The sequence below is a fragment of the Pagrus major genome, chromosome 4 (assembly GCF_040436345.1).
Source record: "Pagrus major chromosome 4, Pma_NU_1.0".
Lineage (NCBI taxonomy): Eukaryota > Metazoa > Chordata > Actinopteri > Spariformes > Sparidae > Pagrus > Pagrus major.
In genome coordinates, this window is record NC_133218.1 from 5,465,399 (window position 1) to 5,488,061 (window position 22,663).

The following is a 22,663-nucleotide window of genomic DNA, read 5'->3' on the forward strand; positions in this document are numbered from 1 at the left end:
GGACATTCTTATCTAGACATTTTCTTTTCTTTAATTTATATTAGTCTTTAAGTTGATAAGAATATGTTTGCTATAAGCCAATTTATTTTTAAACAGCAGAATGAATATATAACATTTTATATATTCCTATAATGTATGGTTAAAGAAGCCAGGCCTAAATGGACAATTAGGGCTGCACTCTGTTGATTATTTCTTTTTATCCATTTCCTAGTTGTTTGGTCTATAAAATGCCACAAAATGGTGAAAACGTCGATCTGTGTTTCCCAAAGCCCAAGATGACCTCCTTTAATGTCTTGTTTTGTCCAAAACCCACAGATATTCAGTTTACTGTCACAGAAGAGTACAGAATACAAGAAATATTAACCTTTAAAGAAGCTGAAAACAGAGAATTTTGACTTTTTTTCTTTAAAAATTACTCAAACCAGTTAATCAAATCTCAAAATAGTTGATGATTGATTAAATATTTAACAACTAATTGATTAATCAATTTATCATTGCAGCTCTTTAAACAATTAATCAACAATAATTTGACAATAAATTACTCATCAGGAGTTATTTTCTAAAAAAAGATCTCTGGTAAACAACAGATTAATCGATAATAAAAATATTCATCAGTTGCAGCTGACACACTCTGTCAAGCTTAAAAATATCCCGACTCCTTCTTTTCTTTCCTTTCCTTTGGAGGCGTATGCCAATTATACACAACAATGTGTTTCATGAAAAGTCTTGTAATTAATCAATCAGCCCTTTACACAAAAGATTAACAGAAAATGGAGGTCTTACTGGTGAAAATCTGAGTCAAAACTACACACCTCGACCTTAATCTACAGCTGGAGTTGAGGGGATGCCTTGGTTTTTTGTAACCCGGTCACTAGGATTTCAGCTTTGTTTTTCAGCTAGCTTTAACTGTCCTGTAGCCTAGTTAGCCTTCCTTTGCTATAGTTCCTGTAGGTACTTGGTTGGCAAACCTGATTGGAGAGTAAAGCCAGAATGCAATAAATAGGACAAGACTCACCTAAAAACAATATTTAGCAGAGTCTAAATTTCTTAAACAAAGAAGCCATTAACTTCCTTTGCAAAGTGAATCCATAAATTCTTTCTTGAGGAGATCAGATAAAGATAATACATAATACAGTGTGCAAGGAGTGGACGAGGATAAAGTTTCCTCAGCTGATTTGTTTCCTCTGGCCAGTTACTGTTTGTTCACATATTAAAGGCTTAGTTTCCTCTAAATTCCCCCTCGACTCTCCCACTCGGAAAATGTTGATAGTCACCCCACCAGCAAAGAGTGAGCGAGTTCACTTCAAAGGTATTGTGCACTAATATGGGAAGCATACATATAAATATTCCCAATAAGTCTCGATGTTGTCAATTCAATGCTGTGTTGACTGACGTGATTTATTGATAAAAGAACATCAAAGGTTTCAGGATGGTTCTGAAACAGGAGGTGATGATCTGATATGTAATGAATCATGCGTTTACATTTGGCAACACACAACTTAGAACTGACTGAGGTGCACTACGTTTTAAAGATTCACCAAGAAAAGAAAAATAAGTCATTGGAAAGTTGGCTGAAGTTTCACAGTTGACACAACATTTCTGGAGCTTCTCAACAAAACAGCATCACAGAATTCTCCTAAAAAAGTGAAATAGCTGAGGACTTGTTTTAAAAAGGTAAAACATTTGAAGAAAATACTGTATGTAATGGCTCCCTTCAGCTCAGCCAGTGTAATCCAAGTGATCCCAGACATCGGGATCCTACATCGACTTAAAAAGATGTTATTTACATCCTCAACACGTGGTGAAGCTTGTGCAGCCTGTGCAGACGACTGCAAGCTAATACTTTTAGCTTAGCAGCTACAGTGACGATTTCAGTTTAAAATAGGGAGTAAATAGCATCTTTTTAAATCAATTTGGGATCTCAGGGCTTCCAGAGACTTGAAATATGCCAGATGAGCTGTAGGGGGCCATTTTCTGTTTTCTGTCTTTAAAACAAGCCCCCAGCTACTTCAGTTGTTTAGGAGAATGCTGCAAGACTAACCCCATTCACATTGCCTTTTCAAGGCCAGAATCTTTCACTGTTATTCTGCCTCGCCATCCGTGTGAAAGTAACAGAGGCATTTTGGGGGGACAGTTTTGTTCTGATGGTGTTGACAGTCTGACAACTAAACAGATCCTTCACTCATCAAATAAAAGAGAAATATCCCACACTTCAACCCACAAAGCAACGTTACAAGATTGGGAACAAACAAAGGTGGCATAAAGTGAGCCTTCGTTGTGGCGATAATGCAGAATCTCTCTGTGTAAAGGGCTACTGTTTTGCTGTGAAGCTCCAGAAATGTTTTGAGGACTACGAAACTTCACCCGACTTTCCATCAGCACGGAGGTGAGTAGATAATGTCTACAGTGACATTTTTGGGTGAAACATTTAACAGGAGACATTTAAAATGAGCTTTAGACCAATTGTGATGTCTGTAAAGGTACAGCCATCTGTCAGTTTTTCCTTTGTTATCTGCCTGCACAGAGGAATGCAAAGGGGTCGTAATGAAATCATCACTCAGACCTGAGTAAATGTCACGTCTGTTTCCTCAACACAGCTTACCCCGAGCATTTCCTGTGGTAGTTTTTAAAGCAATTGCACAAAAAATGCTGCAAGGCAAAAAACCGGCTTGAATTTTAAATGGTCGTCTCTGTTCTTGACTGAAGGGGTGAGACAACTATCAATGCAGATACAATACCATTTAATTCCTGAAAGGATTTTTTTCCCCCTCCCTTCAAAAGGCCCAGATAGTTTACCACACACAGCTCCTCTGGCTTTGTGCCTTTCTCATGGTAATTTCTGGGAGCTGAAAACAGAGTGCAGTGCCAAACACCCACTGCATGTTGAGCTGTGTAGAATTGTAATGACTATTAAGGGAACTTCAGAAACTGCTGCAGGATTGTGAGGAATTAATTCAACATTATGGACGGTGATGGGGGTTTAGTAAACATAACTGAAATACCTGGTAGTTATTCTATGCCTCCTCATTATTCTGTGTTATTCATTCAATACTCTTGGCTGTAACACATGCAGACTCGACCTGAGAACAAAATCACTGTAACATTCCTGGAGGGACAAATACTATTATTTATTGCGTCTCCACAGTGCCGCAATGGTTAACTGGTTTTGAAGTTGTTTTTTTCCCTCTATATGCCTGCTGCATTGTGTTGCAAGATTACTGCATTTCTCTAAGAAATGATATCAAAGTAGTTGCCGGTTTATTAGGTATACAAAGTTAAAACCAATGTACTCAACTGCCCTGCAATAAATCTGACCTTCATGAAGGTTATAAGGAAGGCAGCACGTTTGTTGTAGAAACATTAGCTGATTAAAAAGTATTTTGATATTTGTTTTATTGTTTAGTCAGTTTTCAAACATAAATCATGCCATACATTATATCGTTTAAACCTTCTCAATTGTGAGGATTTGCTGCTTTTCTCTGTCGCATATAATAGTAAACCAAATCTTAATAAAGAGATATGAAGAAAATACTTGATTTATTGGAAACTTTTCCTGTTTTTACTATTTTCACATTTTATAGGTTATAGGAATATTCCAGGAAATAATTAATCAATAATGAAATCAATCACTAATTGCAACCCTCGTTTGTGGTCAAGTTGTAAAATACTGAGAAAACATTTAATCTACCCTTTTGAAATAAGGTTGCCAAAATATTTGTAACACCACTCAGGATGACACAATACACTTTAACAGCTCCACATATTACTAGAGCTGCAACTAATGAATAGTTTCACTGTCGAACAATCCGTCCGATTATTTTCTCGACTACTCCATTAGCTGTTTGGACTATAAAATGTGAGAAAATGATGATAATGTCAATAAGTATTTCCCAAAGTGTATTAGAGTATCTACAGAGGAAGGAGAGCTGTGGGAGTAAAATTAGAGAAACTGGATTTGCTGGTTAAATTGCTTCAAGCAATTAAACGATTATCAAAACAGTCGCCTTTCATTTTAATAGCTGACAACTTATCGATTTATCCTTGCAGCTCCACATACTACAGCCTCAAAATGGATCCTACAGTTGATTCAACATATACTCAACATTATTTACTCATTTACTGCAGGACTGATGTGTTAGACTGCCTTACTCTTAACTAATTGTACTAAATAAACTAGTAACTGAATGTATTTTTGATCTGAGCTCACATCTCACATCTGTTGCTACAAGAAAAAGTTGAAACCCCAGCCAAAAGGCACCACAGCATTTCTGCAACCCTCCCGGTGATAACAGCAGGAGAACAGGCAGTCTGGAGCACTGATTTTCGGAGGCTTCTCCCTGACCTCGCTTTGTGAGTAACAATGACACAGTCAGATGCAGTAGATTTAGTCCAGATCATAAAAACAGTGGACCTGAGCGCATGTGGTGTAATAAACTGTGTCAGGCCACATCCAGCGATCATGAGTGCAGGTGCTTACAGGCGGTGAATTTTCCAACCGCCGCCGCCACCGCCGCCGTGGGAACATGACGGAGGTTAACGTGGTTGTTGAGGACAGGAGGTCAGGGCTACAACAATAACCACCCCGGTGTTAAGACTCAACTCCTAGCATTAGCATCGTTCATCAACACAAAGCTAATTCAATTGGGAGAGACGGGAATATTAGCAAAACTAAGTCAATACAGAAAAACAGCAGCATTCAACTTACTGTGATGGTAACTTCGTGCTTTTTCAATCGATACTTGAGGCTCTTCATCTTGAAACGTGTTGGTTCCTGCTGTTAAAAGTTTCCTTTGGTGGTTATGGTCATAAATAATACATAAACTTTCCAGAAAGTTTACACGAAGTAAGTTTAATCTGTCCACTTCTCCTCACAGAGCGAGTTTCACCTGACGCCTAACCGCAAACGCTGCTCGCACTGTGATGGACAACCAGCCCAGCCAATCAAAGTGAAGTATGCGCGGGCCGGTTTAACTTTTCAACCAATCGGCAACGCCGGAGGGCGGGACTTCCTTCTGAGGAGTCGCTGGGAAAAAGTTGGAGACATCCTGGGACAGGACAGGAAAACCTGGCGTGACGTCAGGCCTACCTGAAGACAGAAACACCTGGAAACGGTGCCAATTAATCTATGACAACCTGGTTAAACCACTCCCCCCCCCCCATTATTTGTTATTTACAGTAAACACAATATGTCTGCTACCTTGAATTAACGCCTGCACCTAGAAGTTATCTTAATAACAACCTAAACTGTCTGTTACCTAGTTACCTGCCTGTTCTGTGTCACTGAACACCTGGCTCACTGTACTGTGGCAGCCTTAAAGGGGCACTATGTGGTTTTGGAGAAGAAATTCATTCTCAGAATTTTAATATAATGATAATAATACAAACTCAGATATATTTATTTTTTCCATAAGTGAATAAACAAGCTGTTCTCAGAGGAAAATAAGGTCCCCAGATAACTGTTTGAAGCTAGAAAGGTGGCAGGGTCCGTCACATATAAACAAAGTAAAACGGTATGAAACTGTGTTGTCCTTTAAGGTCAGTTTGTTTATACAGATTGTTAGGGTTAGGGTTAGGGTCTTTTTTAATTTAGTTTGTTAAGGCATAAAAAGACGTTTGTCTTCTGATTAATAGTTCTTCCCCAAAACTACATCATGCATCTTTAAAGTTATGAACCTTACACTTAATAACACTTATTAGTCTAGCCCTCTTTTCAAGAGGAGATATTTCCACATTTTACCCCACCATTTAGGCCCATCTGATAGTTAGCCTGGCCTACTTTACACACAAATCTTAGCCCATGAACTCATACAATAGTATTTGATTTAGTGTGAACTGGCCAAGACGTTATAAAGTTGTTAGACCCAGCATTACTTTGACCACCTGCTGTTGTAGTATCAGTCGACATTATTATTACATAGACTTATAAGACATCAAGACACAGTTGCAGTGACAAAATAACAGTTGTTACATTACATTGCAAACAAAGACCCTAAGTTTTTATCATCATCAAATAAGAAGTATGGAAGTCCACCGGGGACATTAAACATTGTTTAAAATGATGTAAGAAGAATGTATGCTGATCACATCTATTTTCCATTAAACGATAACTGATTTCCTGTATGTGTTGTAGGCTTAGCTTATATATAAACTATTGACCATTTTTAACAAGTAATGAGGACATGTCCCTAGCATCAACAGTGTAACTGACACCTATCATTATTTCTACTTTTATCTCAGTGAAGCAGCTAAAATATTTATTCACCAGTGCTACTTGGAACAGAGAGAATTTAACCTCTTTACAAACTTGAATAAACCCCAAGAGTAAATGAACTGTCTTTCCTATCTGCATTTATTACCTAATATAAACATATCCGTCCGTGTCTAAATGTAAACACCAGGGATTAAACATATTTACTTAATAATACAAACAGTATTATAAGTCATCCATTACTTGGAATATCAGTTATTTATCTACATTTGCTTCTTTAAATAAAAATCTGAAATATCTTAAACCAAGCTGTTTACAGTACCTCCAAGTACAAACACCCGTTATCTTCAATAAACATGTTGGATACAAAGATATTCATCTGTGGGAAAATTTCTCAGTTACTCAGTTAAATAATGCATGAGTAATAATAATCTATTGCTAAAACAGTATCAATAACAGTCATACGTCATACTTAATTGCTTATACTTGACCTCATGAAGCGAGTTTCCTGTTGATTTGGATGTCACTGTAGGATTTAGGTGACACAGTTCAACTAATATAATTCACACAGTCAGTTGAGGAGGATGTATCCCACTCAGATCCTTTACTTAAGACCATAAAAATACTGCATTGTCCTGCATTGAAAATGTTAAATAAACAGATGGACATGGAGTTTTTGGAGGCATCAATCTGAAGAAAAGGGGGAAATGCTGCACCCTTGTGGGCTCTAATCATCCCAGGTGAGCTAGAGCTCAAACTTGCTGCTGACTGACTGTCAACAGATTTAACATCATGCCTCAATCAGTATCAAAAGTCTGGATCTAAAGAGCAAAGACGGGTATTGTTTTTCATTTTCCCGCTGCCCTCATTCTTTTGTTGACTTTCTTCACTTTGAGGGAACATTTAACCTCATGCTACTGACAGTTCTGTCTCTTTGTCTCCGTCTCCACAGCAACAGGGTTACCATGGAGACATGGCTGCTGTCCATCTCAGCTGGAGGCGTAATTTGACTCACTGACCCGGCTGGGGGGACTGTGAATCAGAGGCTCTACAGACCAGAGGTTTCTGTCAGGGTCTAAACAATCAGTGGTGAAATATTCTGTGTACTCAAGTTAAAGTAGGCCTACTTAATCTGAGAATTTGGACTTTAAACGCAGAATTCTGAGATTCAAGTCAGAATTGTGAAAAAAAAAGTCAGAACTCCATTTTTTTTTTACAGTGGCCCCAATCCTCTCGCGTACAATATACACTGATCAGCCACAAGATTAAAACCACTAACAGGTGATGTGAATAACGATAATCTTGTTACAACGCAATGTTCTGCTGGGAAACTCTGGGTCTTACCTTTCATGTGGATGCCACTTGACACGCACCACCCATCTAAACACCATTGTGAACTAAGTACACCCCCTCATGGCAATGGCACTCCCTGATGGCAGTGCCCCCCCTCAGCATACAGCGTGCCCTGACACACCATAAAAACTGCTCAGGAATGACCTAAGGAATGTGAGAAAGAGAACAATGTGTCGACTTGGCCTCAACATTACCCAGATCCCAATCTGATCGAGCATCTGTGGGACGTGTCGAAACAAGTCTGATCCTTGGAGGCCCCACCCCCAAACCCACACGTTCAACTGCCAACATCCCAATACCAGACACCACAGGACACCTTCAGAGGCCTTGTGTCCATGCCTTGATTGGTCTGAGCTGTTCTGGTAGCAGAAGTTGAAATTGCAGAATATAAATCAGGTGGTTTTATTGGTGTGGCTGATCAGTGTATATAGTAGCCATATATTATAATTCAGTGCACATCTTTTTTTTCACATTTAATATTTTTTACTTACTAGTTCCTTTTGTCTATTCCATATTTTATATTCTTCTTTATACTCTTGACATTTCTATTATATTCCAGAAGGAGCAACTGTAATGTATCCCAATTCTTCCCTTAGGGATCAATAAAGTATTTCTGATTTATTTTCATTCCAACATCATTATTGATTATTGTCTCAATTACTGCTCCTTGCACTCCTGTTGCACCTGCACAATTTCTGATTATTCATGAACTGAACACTTGCATGCATGTGGATGTCTTTGCATGCTCTCTTGTTGGATGAATATTAAGTCATATTCTACAGTGTGAGTCTTTGATGTGTAATGTCGTGCCTTGAAGTCACTGCGAGCCTGTCCACTATATTTCAGCCTGTTTCATCAGCGAGTGACACTTTTCAAAATACATCTTGCAGAATACATTTTCAAAGAACGACAACCAAATAATACACACGGTCAACAATGTAGAGATTGTGTAGAAACATTTTTTTTTTTTTACAAATTGATACAAATACACAAGATACAGATACAAAAACATTAACTGCTGAGCGCTGACCGTATGAGCCAGCATTCAATTGCACCTCATGTGGCAGAAGAAGCACTAATAAATACACACATGCAACAGTAACAAATATCTATCAGATGGAATGCACAAAAAACACCAAAGAGCTGCTTGTGGAAACAGTAACTTGTCAACAGAAAAACAAATTTTCTCTATCTTTTTAAAGAAGTGAGAGAAAAAACAAACAAAGGGAGAGATTCAGCTAAAAAAAGGTTTTGTGAATTTTTTTTTCTTCTTAACTGTGACAAGCTCCTGAGACCTTTGTGGAGGAAGTGAATCAATTGAAGCGAAAAATCTCATCCAAGTCTGCAATAATGGCTATTTCACATGTGGTCTGGGAGACGGAGTCTTGTGTGCTGAGAGCTCTCACACAGCCTTGCGGTGGTACTCTGGAGGAGCAACCTCGTAGTCAGTGGCACTGAAGAGGGTGGATGAATTCTTTACCAGGTACCTGTAGAAAATGTAGAATTGATGAGTGGGACAGAAATAGTTCTCCTGAAAGATGAAAAAAGAAATTGTCCTTTTACAGTTGTCATGTCCTGCTTGCAATGCCATGACCAGCAAGTATTTTAAATAAACAAAATGATAGCGGAGGATCACTATATCCTCTGTCCTGTTAAATTCCCAATAGAAGTCTTGTCCAGTTGAACATTAAAGATCTCATATAATGCTCATTTTCAGGTGGGGTGTCTACTAGAAAATGTTTACATGCTATAATGTTCAAAAAACACATTATTCTTCTCATACTGTCCAATGCTGTAGCACCTCTATTCACCCCAACCTACATGATGTGTGCATGTTCCTGTGGATTGAGTGATTTGATGAGTCATTTAAAATAAAATCATTATTTTTTGTTATTTAGTTAGTTTAGTTTAGTAGTTATTTGGTAACATTCAAGTTGTTGCTTACTTTATTTGTTCTTTTAACTCTGATTTTGTGTCAAACACAGATAAGATCAAGTCAGCGGTTAAAATTGTTTTCAAATGGAAAACTTCCAACATATTTCATTGATATCATTAATGATTATCCGATAATTGATTGTAAAGGCGGCCAACTATCAATTACAGAAATTGCTTAAAGGTGCACTATACACCGATCAGCCACAACATTAAAACCACTGACAGGTGACGTGAATAACATTGATCATCTCATCACAATGTGATGTTCTCCTGGGAAACCTTGAGTGCTGGCATTCATGTGAATGCCGCTTGACACACAACACCCATCCAAACACTGTTGTGGACCAAGTACACCCCCTCATCACAACAACACTACCCGATGGCAGTGGCCCCCCAGCAGGACAATGTGCCCTGACACACCGCAAACACTGCTCAGGAACAGCTCGAGGAACACAATAAAGGGCCTAAGGTGTTGACCGGGCCTCCAAATTCCCCAGATCCCAATCTGATCGAGCATCTGTAAGACGTGCTGGAGCATGTCTGATCCATGGAGGCCCCACCCCCCAACATACAGGACCCAGAGGATCCGCTATAAAACGCCCTGGTGCCAGACACCACAGGACACCCTCAGAGGTCTTAAGTCCATGTCATGACAGGTCAGAGCTGTTTTGGCTGCACAAGGGGAACCTTCATAATATTAGGCAGGTGGTCATAATGTTATGCCTGATTGGTGTATATGCTGATGAAGGTTCTCAGTCATCCAGGTCTTGGTAATTCTAAGTGCTATATCGTAGGCAACTGGACTTGTTTCAGACGTGAGTAAAACAGTCCATCTATGTCAAACTGGAATGACCATCTTTGAACAGAGGAGGTGGCCTACGACACTACCTATCACCCACCTGCAATGCAGACCCTTTCTAGCTTCAAACAGTGTTCTGGGGACCTTATTTTCCTCCGAGAAACACTTGTTTATTAAGTTTCGGAAAAAATAAATATTTCGGAGTTTGTGTTATTACCTCATTAATTGTATTTATCATTATTGTAAATATTAAAATTCTGAGTTTGAATTTCCTCTCCCAAACTATATAGTGCCCCTTTAAAATAAGCACCCCTAGTTTGTTAACAATATGCACTTAACCCAAATTACTCATACTTTATGATCTATCTGTTCAGTGCAGACAATCTTAGCAAAATATTTTTTTTATATTTATTTTCCAGAGCAGAAAGTCAATTGAGGTTTTGCAACAAGCCTGGCTGCACTAATATGAATATGATGGATGACATTTGAGAATCAACCAGACATGACATGGAGTCTCTAGTGGTGGGTGGTGTGACTTAAACCTTACTTACTTGAGGAAATCTTGGAGGTAACTGAGCAGCAAAGCCAGACTCTTCTCATCCAGTGGAGTATAGGCCAACATGGCTCCAATACGAACTGTCAGGGGAGGGGGCAACATATATGTGAGGGACGATGTACACGGACAGCAGGCTGAAGATGATCAGATCTGATGTCTTTTTAAAGACTCTTTTAATCTAATCTAAACAGAATTTAGGTTTTCTACAGGACATAACTATTTAAAATATAAACACAATGAGATTTTTGATAAATAATTATCAGTAATGTGGATATAATGACTGAGTGGGTAAAGTAGAACAGTCTGGTAAGTTCAGAAAATTACATCACTTAATACAAAAAACAGCTAAAAAGCAGTCGTTATAACCAAACCTATTTACTTTACATGCAAGTTAAAAGGTTAAATCTTAATTATGTACTGTATGGATGACTGTTATGTAATGCTTGACTACTGTTGGTACCTTGTATGTTTGTAAAATCAGAGGTGTTCATTAAGATCAGTAATCAAATCTGATTAGTTGTCTTAGGAAGCCAGCTGAGTCATCTTTAAATTCAATTTCCCCTCATTAAAAAAACAATGTTAATATCGGAACACAATGTCTCAGTTAATGACTCACTGACTAGATTATAACTCCAGGGACTCTGGGTATCCTTATTCTTATTTGTGTGCATATCCATTATTTATGTTATATAGTGTGGCCATACATGTTAGTTGTTGTAGTAAATCATTCTGAACTGTGCGGTGAAATCCAGTGTTGGGGGTTGTTGGAATACTCGGATTACTTTTTTGTTGTCATGAGTAACAAAACACGTTAGTTTAGCAATTAAAGTAATCCATTATTTAGTATGTTTCCAATTAAGTACCTGTTCCATTTGTTTCCGCAAAAAACAGACAGAAAAAAAAGAAAATCAATTTGTTCAAAAATCAATCAGTTTCTGTTTCTCTCCTACTTCTCTGCGGGCAGTACGCAGCCAACTTCAGATATGTAAGTATGATTGTGTTGTGTCACAGCATGGATTTAATTAAGGGCAATTACAGGTATAACTAAAGTAGCAAGATGGTCAGAGCAGAGAGGGCAGCCATTGGTTCATTAATCACCTGTTGAAACATTATGTGCTACAGGCTCTACAAACCTGTGTTTTCTTGTTCTAAGAGGCAGCTGCTAAAAATGTTTGTTTCAACTGGGGGTGTCATGATATACATGATAACCCTGATATTAAAAAATGTAAATACTGATATTGTGTTATTAATATACATATGATAACACTGTGTGAATAATCCAGCAAAGGTGTTTGGACTTGTGCATCTTTTCACTAGTAAGTTAGTGGAACTGTTCTTTCTGTACACTCTTTTACAGTTATGGTTACAGACTCCCTCTCCATACACTTGTGTATTTTGAGGGTAACTTTTTTGCCAAAAAAAGGACAAAACACTCAGTAAACAAAGTTGAAAATAGATTGGATTGCTAGAGTTTTCTCCTCAGATTTCTATAGATATCGCAATAATATAGTTATCGTGAATTCATGTGGCCACGATAATCGTGTAGTGTAAGTCTGATATTGTAACAGCCCTAGCTTCAACTAATTCAGCGGTCTTGTTGTTAGCAGCCAAAATGCTGTGCAGCTGCTACCAGTCAAGTTCCCTCTGTGTCTGTTTACTTTCACATACTACAAATAATTAAACTTTTTTCATTGCAGTTAAATTGCAAAAAAAAAACACATGTCAAAATACAGCCCGACCAATACTTGATTTTTGGGGCAGATGCCAACACAGATACTAGCAAGTGAAGAAATTCCGATATCAATATACTGGCCAATATTCTTATATTCGCGGAATATATATATATACATACATTTTTTTTTTGCAATAATCCCTCAGATGTGTTTATCAAATACTTGTGACAAAGGTACGCATGTAATGGAGGCAGGATATTTTTAAACAATACTCATGGGTAAGCTGATGCTTATAAATTACCACAAGAAGCTTTTTCTGCATTATGTTCCGTATAAAAAAGTTTTCATATCACCTAATCTACGGCAATACCAATACATCTATGATTGGCCAATGTTGGCATGTCCCCCAATCGATGTATCGTTCGGGCTCTAATATGCGCCCTATATCCACTCCATTTTATGTTTTGTAATCAAAGATAAAAGATGATTAAAGAGCTGTGAAGGGCATATTGCTTCATCGTTCCTGTTACTATCAGCTTGCAGTTACAAATTCTGGGTTGTAGAACATGCTATTCAATGTAAGTAGAGTCAATACATTTAAAGGAAGGCGTGCAGCCTCTGGGCAATATAAGCAGCAACACGAGCAAGGAATCGTAAAGGGGTTTTTCAAAAGTAACAATACCCAACACTGGTGTAATCTCTAATGGCACAACAATACTGCGATAACTTGGTCTCATATTAATTTGCTGCTTCCTCAGGGGAACTTACTTTTGAAAAAAAAATTAGTAAAGGACAAAATAGTGAAAACACCGAAGGCTGAAGCTTTAGTTCAAATGTGAACTTGAACTGCTTAAGCCTCTCCTTACAACATTCAACAAAGAAAGCAAGGTGATAACTCAAATGAGTGTTTGGAGACAGCAATGCCTCTCTTTAACCTCACAGAGTTTAAGTGGAGAACATTTCACATTTCTTTAACCTAGACACTGGAACTAAAAAACTACAACATTCAATTTACTCCCGCATCCTCTTTACCTGCATGAAAAAAATGTCCTAGGAATCAAATCAATCATTTGAAAGCACTTCTATTAGTACAAAGAGGCACTTTATTTTTTGTACCATGTTAAAACCCTCCATCCAGTCACCCACTTCAAAGTGTGTGTAATATATAAGTAATATATGTGTGTGTTTCAGGGTCCCTACCAAACAGGCGCAGCAGGTGTGGAGCTCCGTACACCTGAGACATCGCCATATCTGGGTGTTCAGACAGGATCTCAGCATACTGCGGCCTCTCGAACTTGTAAAGCAGCTGCGTGCCCAGCATGACGTTGAAGTACTCCCGAACCCCCGCCACCACTTCGTTAACTGCATACTCCCTGTGGAGGAAGAGAGAAGAGTCGGATGTTTCTCTGGAGGGAACTTCCATGGAAATTTTAGAGGTCGCAGTTTAAAAGAACCATGAACTGTAGAGGTTTAAAAACTTGATTGAGACCGGAAATACATCATGCTTGGAGTTTATTTATGTCAAAGTTAAGTTTACAATGTGATGAGATGCAGTTTAGACAGTCTGGTGTGTTCACCTTCTAACAAAAAGAAATTTGGAAATGTGAAACTTGAGACTCTGCTGATGGAAAGCAATAAAGTCACAAACTATGACCGCAGAAATCGGACCAAGAAGAAAAGTGATCAAATTAAGTAATCCCTTAGTCCTATTAACCTTCAAGAATCCAAACTGTTTATCTTACACACCAGTCTTGCTGCACAGATTGTGAAATTCTTGGCTGAAATTGATATTTAAAATAACCATATGGTTTGATACGGGATGTTTTTTCTTGTTGTTCATTTTGTTTTTGTTGTTATTTATTCCTGTTTTGTGCCAGGGGAGAGCACTGGCACAAAAAAGAGCACTAATTCAATCATAAAAATTCATAAAACACATTTTTAAAATAACCTTTTTTCACATGAAATAGCTAGCAGTCAATACCAGTCAACAAGGATGATACTGATCAGGGCTAATGATAGTCTTGCTTGTGCCCAGGACAAGATTATTTTCCCTCTGTGAACCCCAGAACATGTATATCATGGCAGTATTGAGTTCCAATTATTTCTACAACTCTCATTTTCTGTGATAGAATGAGAGGAACACATACTACAAAAACATTCATTAAGTTTGGTTCAATATTCAGTTTATTATAAGTCTTCTGAAAATGTGACAAAATCTGCTGGCTCAAAAATATAACACTACAAATACAACAGTAACGTGAACAATCAATTTTGATGATCATAGAAAGTTTTGTGAAACAAATTTGCTTTGTAGCATGGCCTCTTAACGTCTTCTGAGTGATTATGATTGATAATAGCTGATGACTTTTCTGGGCCCATTTTAATAGGGCTTGTTTGATACACCCACAAGACTCCGCCACAAACACTACAATGGGAAAGTCTAAGGAGCTCAGCATTGATCTGAAAGAGCACATTATTGATTTTAACCAGTCAGGAAAATCACCTGGAGCCATTTTCAAAGCAGTTACAGGTCCCAAGATCAACTGTGCAAACAACTGTTTGTAAGCATAAAGTGCATGCTTTGTTTGGCCACAATGACGAGCAATATGTTTGGAGGCGAGAAGCGCAGGCCTTTGGACGGAATCACTCTCCTCTGTTTGGCCTAAAAACCCAGTTATTAACTATACTATTTTATTGTTTTTGAAAGCTACTTTTTACTGATTTCTTTTTTACTTTACTTTTATCTTGCTCTTTTAAGTGTTCCACATTTAGCGATTGTGGTATTTTAAGAGTTTTTATATTTTCTGTTCTGCCCTCTTGTTTTCACTCACTTCCACTAGACTTCCTTGTGTTTGGCTTGACTGTTGAGTGTTTATTCTGTAATATTGTCTTCCTGAGTTCCCTGCTTTTGCTTGATTGTCAATGCACTTTGTAAACTCTTTTTTTAAAGGTGCGATATAAAATAAAGTTTATTATGCTATGGGGCTGTTTTGCTGCCAGTGGATCTGATGCTCTAAAGAAAGTATATGGAATAATGAAGATTATCTTCATATTCTTCAGGTAAACCTAAACTTGTCAGCCAGAAGATTTGTTCTTAGGTGCAGTTGGTTGTTCCAACATGACAATGATCCCAAACACACATCAAAAGTGGTAAAGGAATGGCTAAGGAAATGGTTTTTGTGACAAAGTAGTATGTGTTATGTTGTGTATGACATATACTGTATAACCTGCAACCCTAACTGAAATGAATAAATCACACATAAATAAAATGTAGATGCTTCTCACACATGTTCAACTTGGCAGCACAGAAGATCAGCACGGCTTCAAGGTGGGAACCCAAGATTAGTGTCACCAATTCAGAATCTGAACAAATGTGAAATATGGTAACAATCTCCTCTTCTCTTCCTGAGTTATTGCAGTGAATAATGACCAGAAAAGATTACGATGTCACAGTGGAGATGACCTTTAACCTTTTGTATATAACATGTCATTGCCCTCTTGTTCTATCGTACGTACAGGCAGATGGACGAAGCCTCCGGAGGCATAAAAATGTGGCATGTCTGGAAAAATGGCAAGCAGCATTTACGATTTAATATAAATGGGCTGAACAAGGAAACACATTACTTATGCTCATTTAAATACATTTCATAAATTACACATGATTGTGGTGAAACTGCCTGTAATTCATCTCATTTAAGAAGTTACAGACACGGATGTGTAACAATGCATGAACATAGTGTTTTCATTCTTACTTATTGTCCAAGTTTCCTTTCGATTTCTTATAGTTTGCATAGTCCTCCAAGACGGTCTCTACGTTCTTCTTCGCAGGCAGATGAAACAACTGTAAGAAGCCAAATGCAAAAGAAGAAGCAGGATGACATTAATTTTTGATATAGAGATTTTTTCATTGTAGCGGAAGGAAATCTACAGCAAACACAGGAACATGTTTTGTGTTTTTTTCACCTGTTTCTGTCGGGTGATGAGGTCCCAGTCGTCCACCAGCCAGGGTTTCAGCTCCTCAGGGATCTTTACTTTCACCTCCACACGGTTGGTGAACATCTCCTCCTGAACACAAACACTAACATTTATAACTTGTTTTTTTTTATTATTTAATTGTGTGTTATGGTCAATGTGAGCAACACTGCCTCTCTTTCACTTGTGCGTGTACGTGTTTATTTTTAATCCAACACATCTTTCCTGTTGCTACAGGTCGATTTTAATGACTTAAGTGCTCTTATCTTCTGTTGACATGCTGCTGTGTGTGCAGGTCAAAATTACATCTATTGCTGGCTGCATGGTGTCAACATTTTCTGAAGCTTCTTGCTTTCTAAAGCGAACTACACCATTTTTCTCCCCAGTGAACACACCAGAAAGAACTCAATCTGCGATCAACAATCACTTACTGTGGCCCACAGGGTAGTGGTCACATTCATGCATGAATAACTGATTCCACAAACAGCTATGTGAGCCGGATGAAATCAGAAAGGACAGGTACTTTTTGTCCTTTTACAGCCCTTCACTTAAATTTCACACAGTAATTTGGACACTTTAAGGTTATTTTTAGACTGACATCTCCATATTTCCCAGGAAGGAAGGCCAGTCTGCAGTTTTTATGAAAGAATCTGTCAGGTCAAATAATCCACTATGGTTTCAATCTATGACTTTACAGAAGACTTGTGATCAAAATGTCTCTTTTGATTGTTTTTCTATTAACTGATTGGTTGTTTTGTCCATCAAATGTCAGAAAATGGGGAAAAAATCTCAATTTTTCAATCAGTGTTTCCCAAAGCCCAAGATGATGTCCTAAAATGTCTTGTTTTCCCACAACCCAAAGATTCTCAGAAACCAGAAAATATCCACATTTAAGAAGTTGGAATCAGAGAATTTTGACTTTTTTTGTGTGAACTCAAACTGATTAATTGTTCATCAAAATAGTCAGGTGGGAATGTTTTCATGTGGGTCCATGGTGTGACCAATAGTTGATGATACCTACACTCTCCACAGTTGGATCAACCCGAGCCCTCTTCTTCCGGGGTCCCTGGGGTGTTTCTCCGCTGCTGGTGCCTTCACCCGGCCCTGGGGCTAAACAAGACACACATTACAGCTTATAAATTATGTAGAAATGAAGGCTTGAGGTTTTAGTGAAAATGTCTGGCAGGTTGTGAATGTCTTGTACTGAACAGACCCATAAAAAGCTCCCTAAAGAGGACAGTGCTTTTAGGGTATAATGGATGAGCAAGTAAACAACGTGTTATATAGTCTGTTTTTTTTATCGGCCAAAAAAGTAAAAGGACATGTAAGATCACTTTAGCCAGTTCTATGTACTACTGCAAACTCCTGATATCTTTTTTCCTAACAGATTCAGTGGGCCTTCCAACATGGTGAACATGTTTGATAAAAAGCTAAAAAGAAAATTAAAAAATACACATAATATGACACACATTAAAGTGACTAATTAATTAATATATTACCTTATATTACCAAATGTAAAATGCTGTTTTTGTACATTTCTTTCGGATATGAATAAAACATCATCAGTAAGAAGCTCCTCGTCTGCACTTCCAGAAAAAACAGTACTAATACACACGCTCATTTTAAATGCCCGAATGGCCAAAACAAGAAGCACAAATCATATAATGACGGGACAAATTTCATTTCTTTGATATTTTTAGACATTTCACTGTAATATTTAAAGGGACGGTTCACCCCAAAATCAAAAATACATATTTTTCCTCCAACCTGTAGTGCTATTTATCCATCTAGATTTTTTTTGGTGAGAGCTGCAGAGTTTTGAAGATGTCTGCCTTCTCTCGAATATAATGGAACAAGATGGCACTCAGCTTGTGGTGTCTTTCCAGGAATCATGACCCGTTTACTCAGGATAATCCACTGACCTTGTTGTGAGCAGTTTAAATGTAGGAACTATTTGCTTTCTGTATCACCGCACAGAAGGAAGTGTGCATCTACTCATGGACGAGACACTTAGGAACCTCGGCTGAGCTGTAAGGTTAGCTTGCTTCGTTAGCTCGCCAACTCACACCAAAACAATCTACAAGGATAATTAGCACTGCAGCTAAGAGGAAAAATATTTTCTTAAATGTTACTGTCCCAATTCTGGTGATGAAACAAACTGCTCTTTGATTTTAGTTCTAAGTGCTGTATCGTAGACAACTGGACTAATGTCTTCAAGAAACTGAAACAACACCAGTTGCCTCCGATACAGCACTTACAACTACCATGACCTGGATGACTGAGAACCTTCATCAATATCTTTGATTTTAGGTTATAAAAACACAATTTTCTTAAGCTAAAGCTACTACTAACATGTCATGTAGAAACATTTTACTTACTCTTCTGTTTTGCCTTTTTCACTTTCCTAGGATGCAAAAAAAGAAAGCTGTTATAAGCGACAATATGATGTTATACATTTACCCTGTGAGGTAATCCAACACAGCGACCACATTCAGTACATACTGTACATACGTTACTCTATTCAATATAGGCCAACATTATGTCAATTTATATGATGTGTTTACAGTATGTTTGATTATTAGAGGGGAGAAAACAAGGTAGACACTTACAGATCAACATTTTTCTGCTGCACAGCAGCAATCTTCTTGCTTGGTGCTAAACCCCTCATCTTTCCCTCAACATAATGGTCCCTGAAGAAGAAGAAAAAGAGTCAGGATCATTACATAAATCAACTTAAGAATCATTTATGCTCAACGTTAGATACACATACAGATATGGACGTAGCCTTCTGAGTTTATTGCATCCATATTTCTGCATGTTTTCTAAAAGCTTACAGGTACGGCCATCAGAGTAGTACCTCAAGTAGTCGTGGCAGACAGTGTAGCAGTGTAGCTAATAGTTCAAGCAAGACACTCTCACGAGACATGAGGAAGAAAATGGCAGAACTTTTTAGGAGAAGTTATGTGAGTTGGGCACAGAGACAAACAGTTACTACATGACAGCTGGGAGGAGAAAGTGGAGATCTGTACAAGACTAATTTGAGTCCAAGTGATGCCTTCTAATGGTTGTACTGCTTAACATCCGTGACAACATGAGGGACGTATGGAAGTATGTGGGCAGTGACGATTACATTGTTTGAAAACAGATGAATCTATTTGCGTCCCTAAAGGGAGCATAAATGAGCCTTTAAAACATGTAACTGAGATTTGCCGATGTACTGAACTGTCAGGAGCACTGTGTTTCAACTCACAAAGCAACTAGTAATAAATTCATGGTCAAAATGTCATTGGCAATGAGAAAATTGTGCTACTTTTGTTTATGTTGAAGCTATGTGGGTAAAAATGATGATCTGATTCATCATCATCACAGCACAAACAAAGAGAAACTCACTTGCGTTTCCTGGACTCAGTACATTTGTTAGAGGTACTTTTTGGGTGTAGATGCATGTTGTAATAAACATCACCAAAAAACTTGCAGGCACTCTCTTTTTAAACAATTAAAATGTCTTCATTGTCGTGGGATGGTCATGTTAGACCTTGACAACAAACTCTGATGTGAATATGCATCAAGCCTTCGTCTGGGAGTTAATAATCAGGCAGTTTAATTGTTTATAAAGACAGTGCCTTGGAGTTTTGTTGTGATTTTGAGAGAAACTTACTGATTGGCCTTTTGAAGCTCTTTTTGTTTCGCAAGGTTGCTGTCCACATATTTGAGAACTCTGCTTTCAGGAACCCATTCATCCCAGCTGGATGAGAGAAAAACAATGTCATAAACATGATGACAGTCAGTGATTTTACTCAGATCAAACACAACTGACGATTAACACAGACAGGAAGTCAAAATGTATCCAGGCTGCTCACTTTTTGTTCCATCCGCTGTAATGAATGAAGTATTTAATCTGCTTATCCTTTATGTTGATCTTTACGCACTGTAAAAACAGAAGACACACAGATGAATGTTGACAATGTTGGCTGACATTTGTGTTGCAGTTAATAATCAACTGATAACATGGACTAGTGTTGAAACAAACCTTTGCCTCATAGAGCAATGGCCCATGAAAGCACAGGACTCTTTCACCTGCGAGGAGCAAAACAAATGTTAGCATTGAGGGAAAAACACACAAAATAACCACAATACATTTTACTGTAGTAACTCGTTAGGCTGCCATTAAGGTTTTGAGCTGATATAATTTGGTCTGACGGGGTTTCAGCAGCTCTTTGTGTGCCAATGACTGTCTAGTAAATAAAGCTTTAGCTCATACATAGCATAAATAACAAGCTAGCTAGCTGTTAGCCTAACGTTAACGTCTGTTTCACACATTTAGCTTCATTTTAAGTTAATAGCTTTAATATATGTTGATTTTTGGCATGTTTCAACTGATTTCCTCACATATATGGGCAGTAATAAAGGCTGTGTGGCTCTGTCTCCCTCCCTGGAGACCACTATTGTCGAGCTGGAGCAGCAGCATCAACAACAACAAACCCGCCCCCCTCCAGTCGCGCTCTTTTTCTCAACAAACCTTCTTGAAATTTAGGTTTAGGGTCCTGTTTTGGCGCCATTCACAGACTCAGCTGATCGGATCTCTGAGGGATCAAATTCGTGCATTGCCAGAGTCCATTTCTTCCAGGCGCAAACACCTCCGACATTGGAGCCAAAGCGAAGGAAGAAGCCGAGAATGGCCTGTCTGCCGCTGGGTCACCTGACCGCCGCCGAGACCCGGAGCGGCGCTGCGTTCAGGGGCTCCTCCTGAAACTCGGAAAAACAATGATTGATGTTGAGCAAAGGCAGGATAAAGATCTCATAGACTTAGATGGTAGTTTTTCCAGCACAGTTTGTATATTGATGCCTTCGGTGACGCTTTTTTAATATGCACTTTTTAATTTAAATTTACTCTGTTGTATTTATGTTATTTTTGCTTGCTCAAAGTGGTATCATTAGCAGAGAGTAACCCATGGTTCACACAGGGTGAATTCGGGCAATCTGGGTGATGTGGGACACCTAAACTCAAGTGTTATTATTTTCTCTTCTTTTACTATAAGAGAACTTTTACTATTAGTTAAGCTTGGATGCCATGTGCATGAAATCACATGACATCATGGAGTTGATGTTACAGAAAGGGGCAGGGCACTTTTCAGTCACAAAGCATCCCTGGGAATTGCATGATAAAATCAGCGTCAAAGGATTCTGATCAGATTAATGATCATACTTGATCAAATTATGTTTGTGATTTGTTAAGGCAACAAAATATTCATTAAAATGTTGAAAATGTGTTTTAGTCTTTTTTATAAAACATTTCTTAGTTGTCCCACTTTATATCAAATGTGATTAAGACTGTGGGACAGCATGGTTGGGGTAATCTGGGACAGTCAGAATGATCAAATTAATAATCGGTTCATCTAATTGTTGCTTGGCTGATTTTTAATAGATTTTTTTAAAATGCCATGACATTTTAAATGAATGATTCAAATGCATTTAAATGAATGAACCTGATAATATGTCAACTTTAGAAATAGTAAGTATTTTTAATGATATCTACTCTATCTAGTTCGTCATAAAAAAACACTGTGTTTTAAATGTATATGTTTATGTGAATTCATTAAGTTTCACAAGTTTAACATTTTCTTATTCGGCTTTCTGTCCTTGTCATTTTTTCATAATGCTTTTGGCTTTTAATTGTGATATTGATCTTGGCATGCATAAACTAGGGTGATTTGGGCTTTTTTTTTAAGCCTTATACAAGTGTCCCAGATCATAAAGTGACCTGTCCCAGATTATCAAATCTTGGTACAAAGAGCACTAATAGGTGGCATGTCTCCTCTGGGTATGATATCTACACTCTGTCTCCTGGTGTGGTTAGAAAACATCTCAGGGATTTCAGAAAGGTGTAATGTATGTGTATAGAGTGTTGGCTAGATACTGTAATAGGTTGCCGAAGTCAAAATTGCAAAAAATGTCCCAGATTACCCAAATTCAACTCATCAATAACACTTGTATGCTGTTTTACATGATTTTGCTTTGAATGTTCTACTTATATGTCTTAAATTTCCTATATTATGGTCTTTTCTCACATTCATACTTTTATTTTTGGTGTCTCCTAGAAAATGTATACTTTGAATATAAACCCCCCTACATGCAGCACCTCTATTCACCCTCTGTCGAACACTCCA

At 38.0% G+C, this 22,663-nt stretch overlaps 2 protein-coding genes across 2 annotated transcripts in view; both read right to left on the minus strand.

The window, feature by feature from the left end:
• The window catches only part of uacab (uveal autoantigen with coiled-coil domains and ankyrin repeats b), a 53,526-nt gene extending 48,677 nt beyond the window's left edge, over nucleotides 1-4,849 (minus strand). Inside the window, exon 1 of the mRNA XM_073464208.1 lies at nucleotides 4,706-4,849. Within this exon, the coding sequence (XP_073320309.1) occupies nucleotides 4,706-4,753 (48 nt within the window). The 5' untranslated portion in view covers nucleotides 4,754-4,849. The remainder of the gene's footprint in view (nucleotides 1-4,705) is intronic.
• Nucleotides 4,850-8,500: 3,651 nt separating this feature from the next.
• Nucleotides 8,501-21,182, minus strand: LOC140994780 (mortality factor 4-like protein 1). Its single transcript, XM_073464559.1, has 12 exons — nucleotides 21,016-21,182; nucleotides 20,527-20,573; nucleotides 20,357-20,424; nucleotides 20,155-20,241; nucleotides 19,106-19,186; nucleotides 18,875-18,900; nucleotides 17,518-17,606; nucleotides 16,488-16,589; nucleotides 16,277-16,365; nucleotides 13,725-13,897; nucleotides 10,847-10,931; nucleotides 8,501-9,048 (listed from the first exon to the last, which is right to left on the minus strand). The coding sequence occupies exons 1-12, from the start codon at nucleotides 21,053-21,055 to the stop codon at nucleotides 8,964-8,966; spliced, it is 972 nt and encodes a 323-aa protein (XP_073320660.1). The 5' UTR covers nucleotides 21,056-21,182; the 3' UTR covers nucleotides 8,501-8,963.
• Between the last annotated feature and the right edge of the window lie 1,481 nt (nucleotides 21,183-22,663).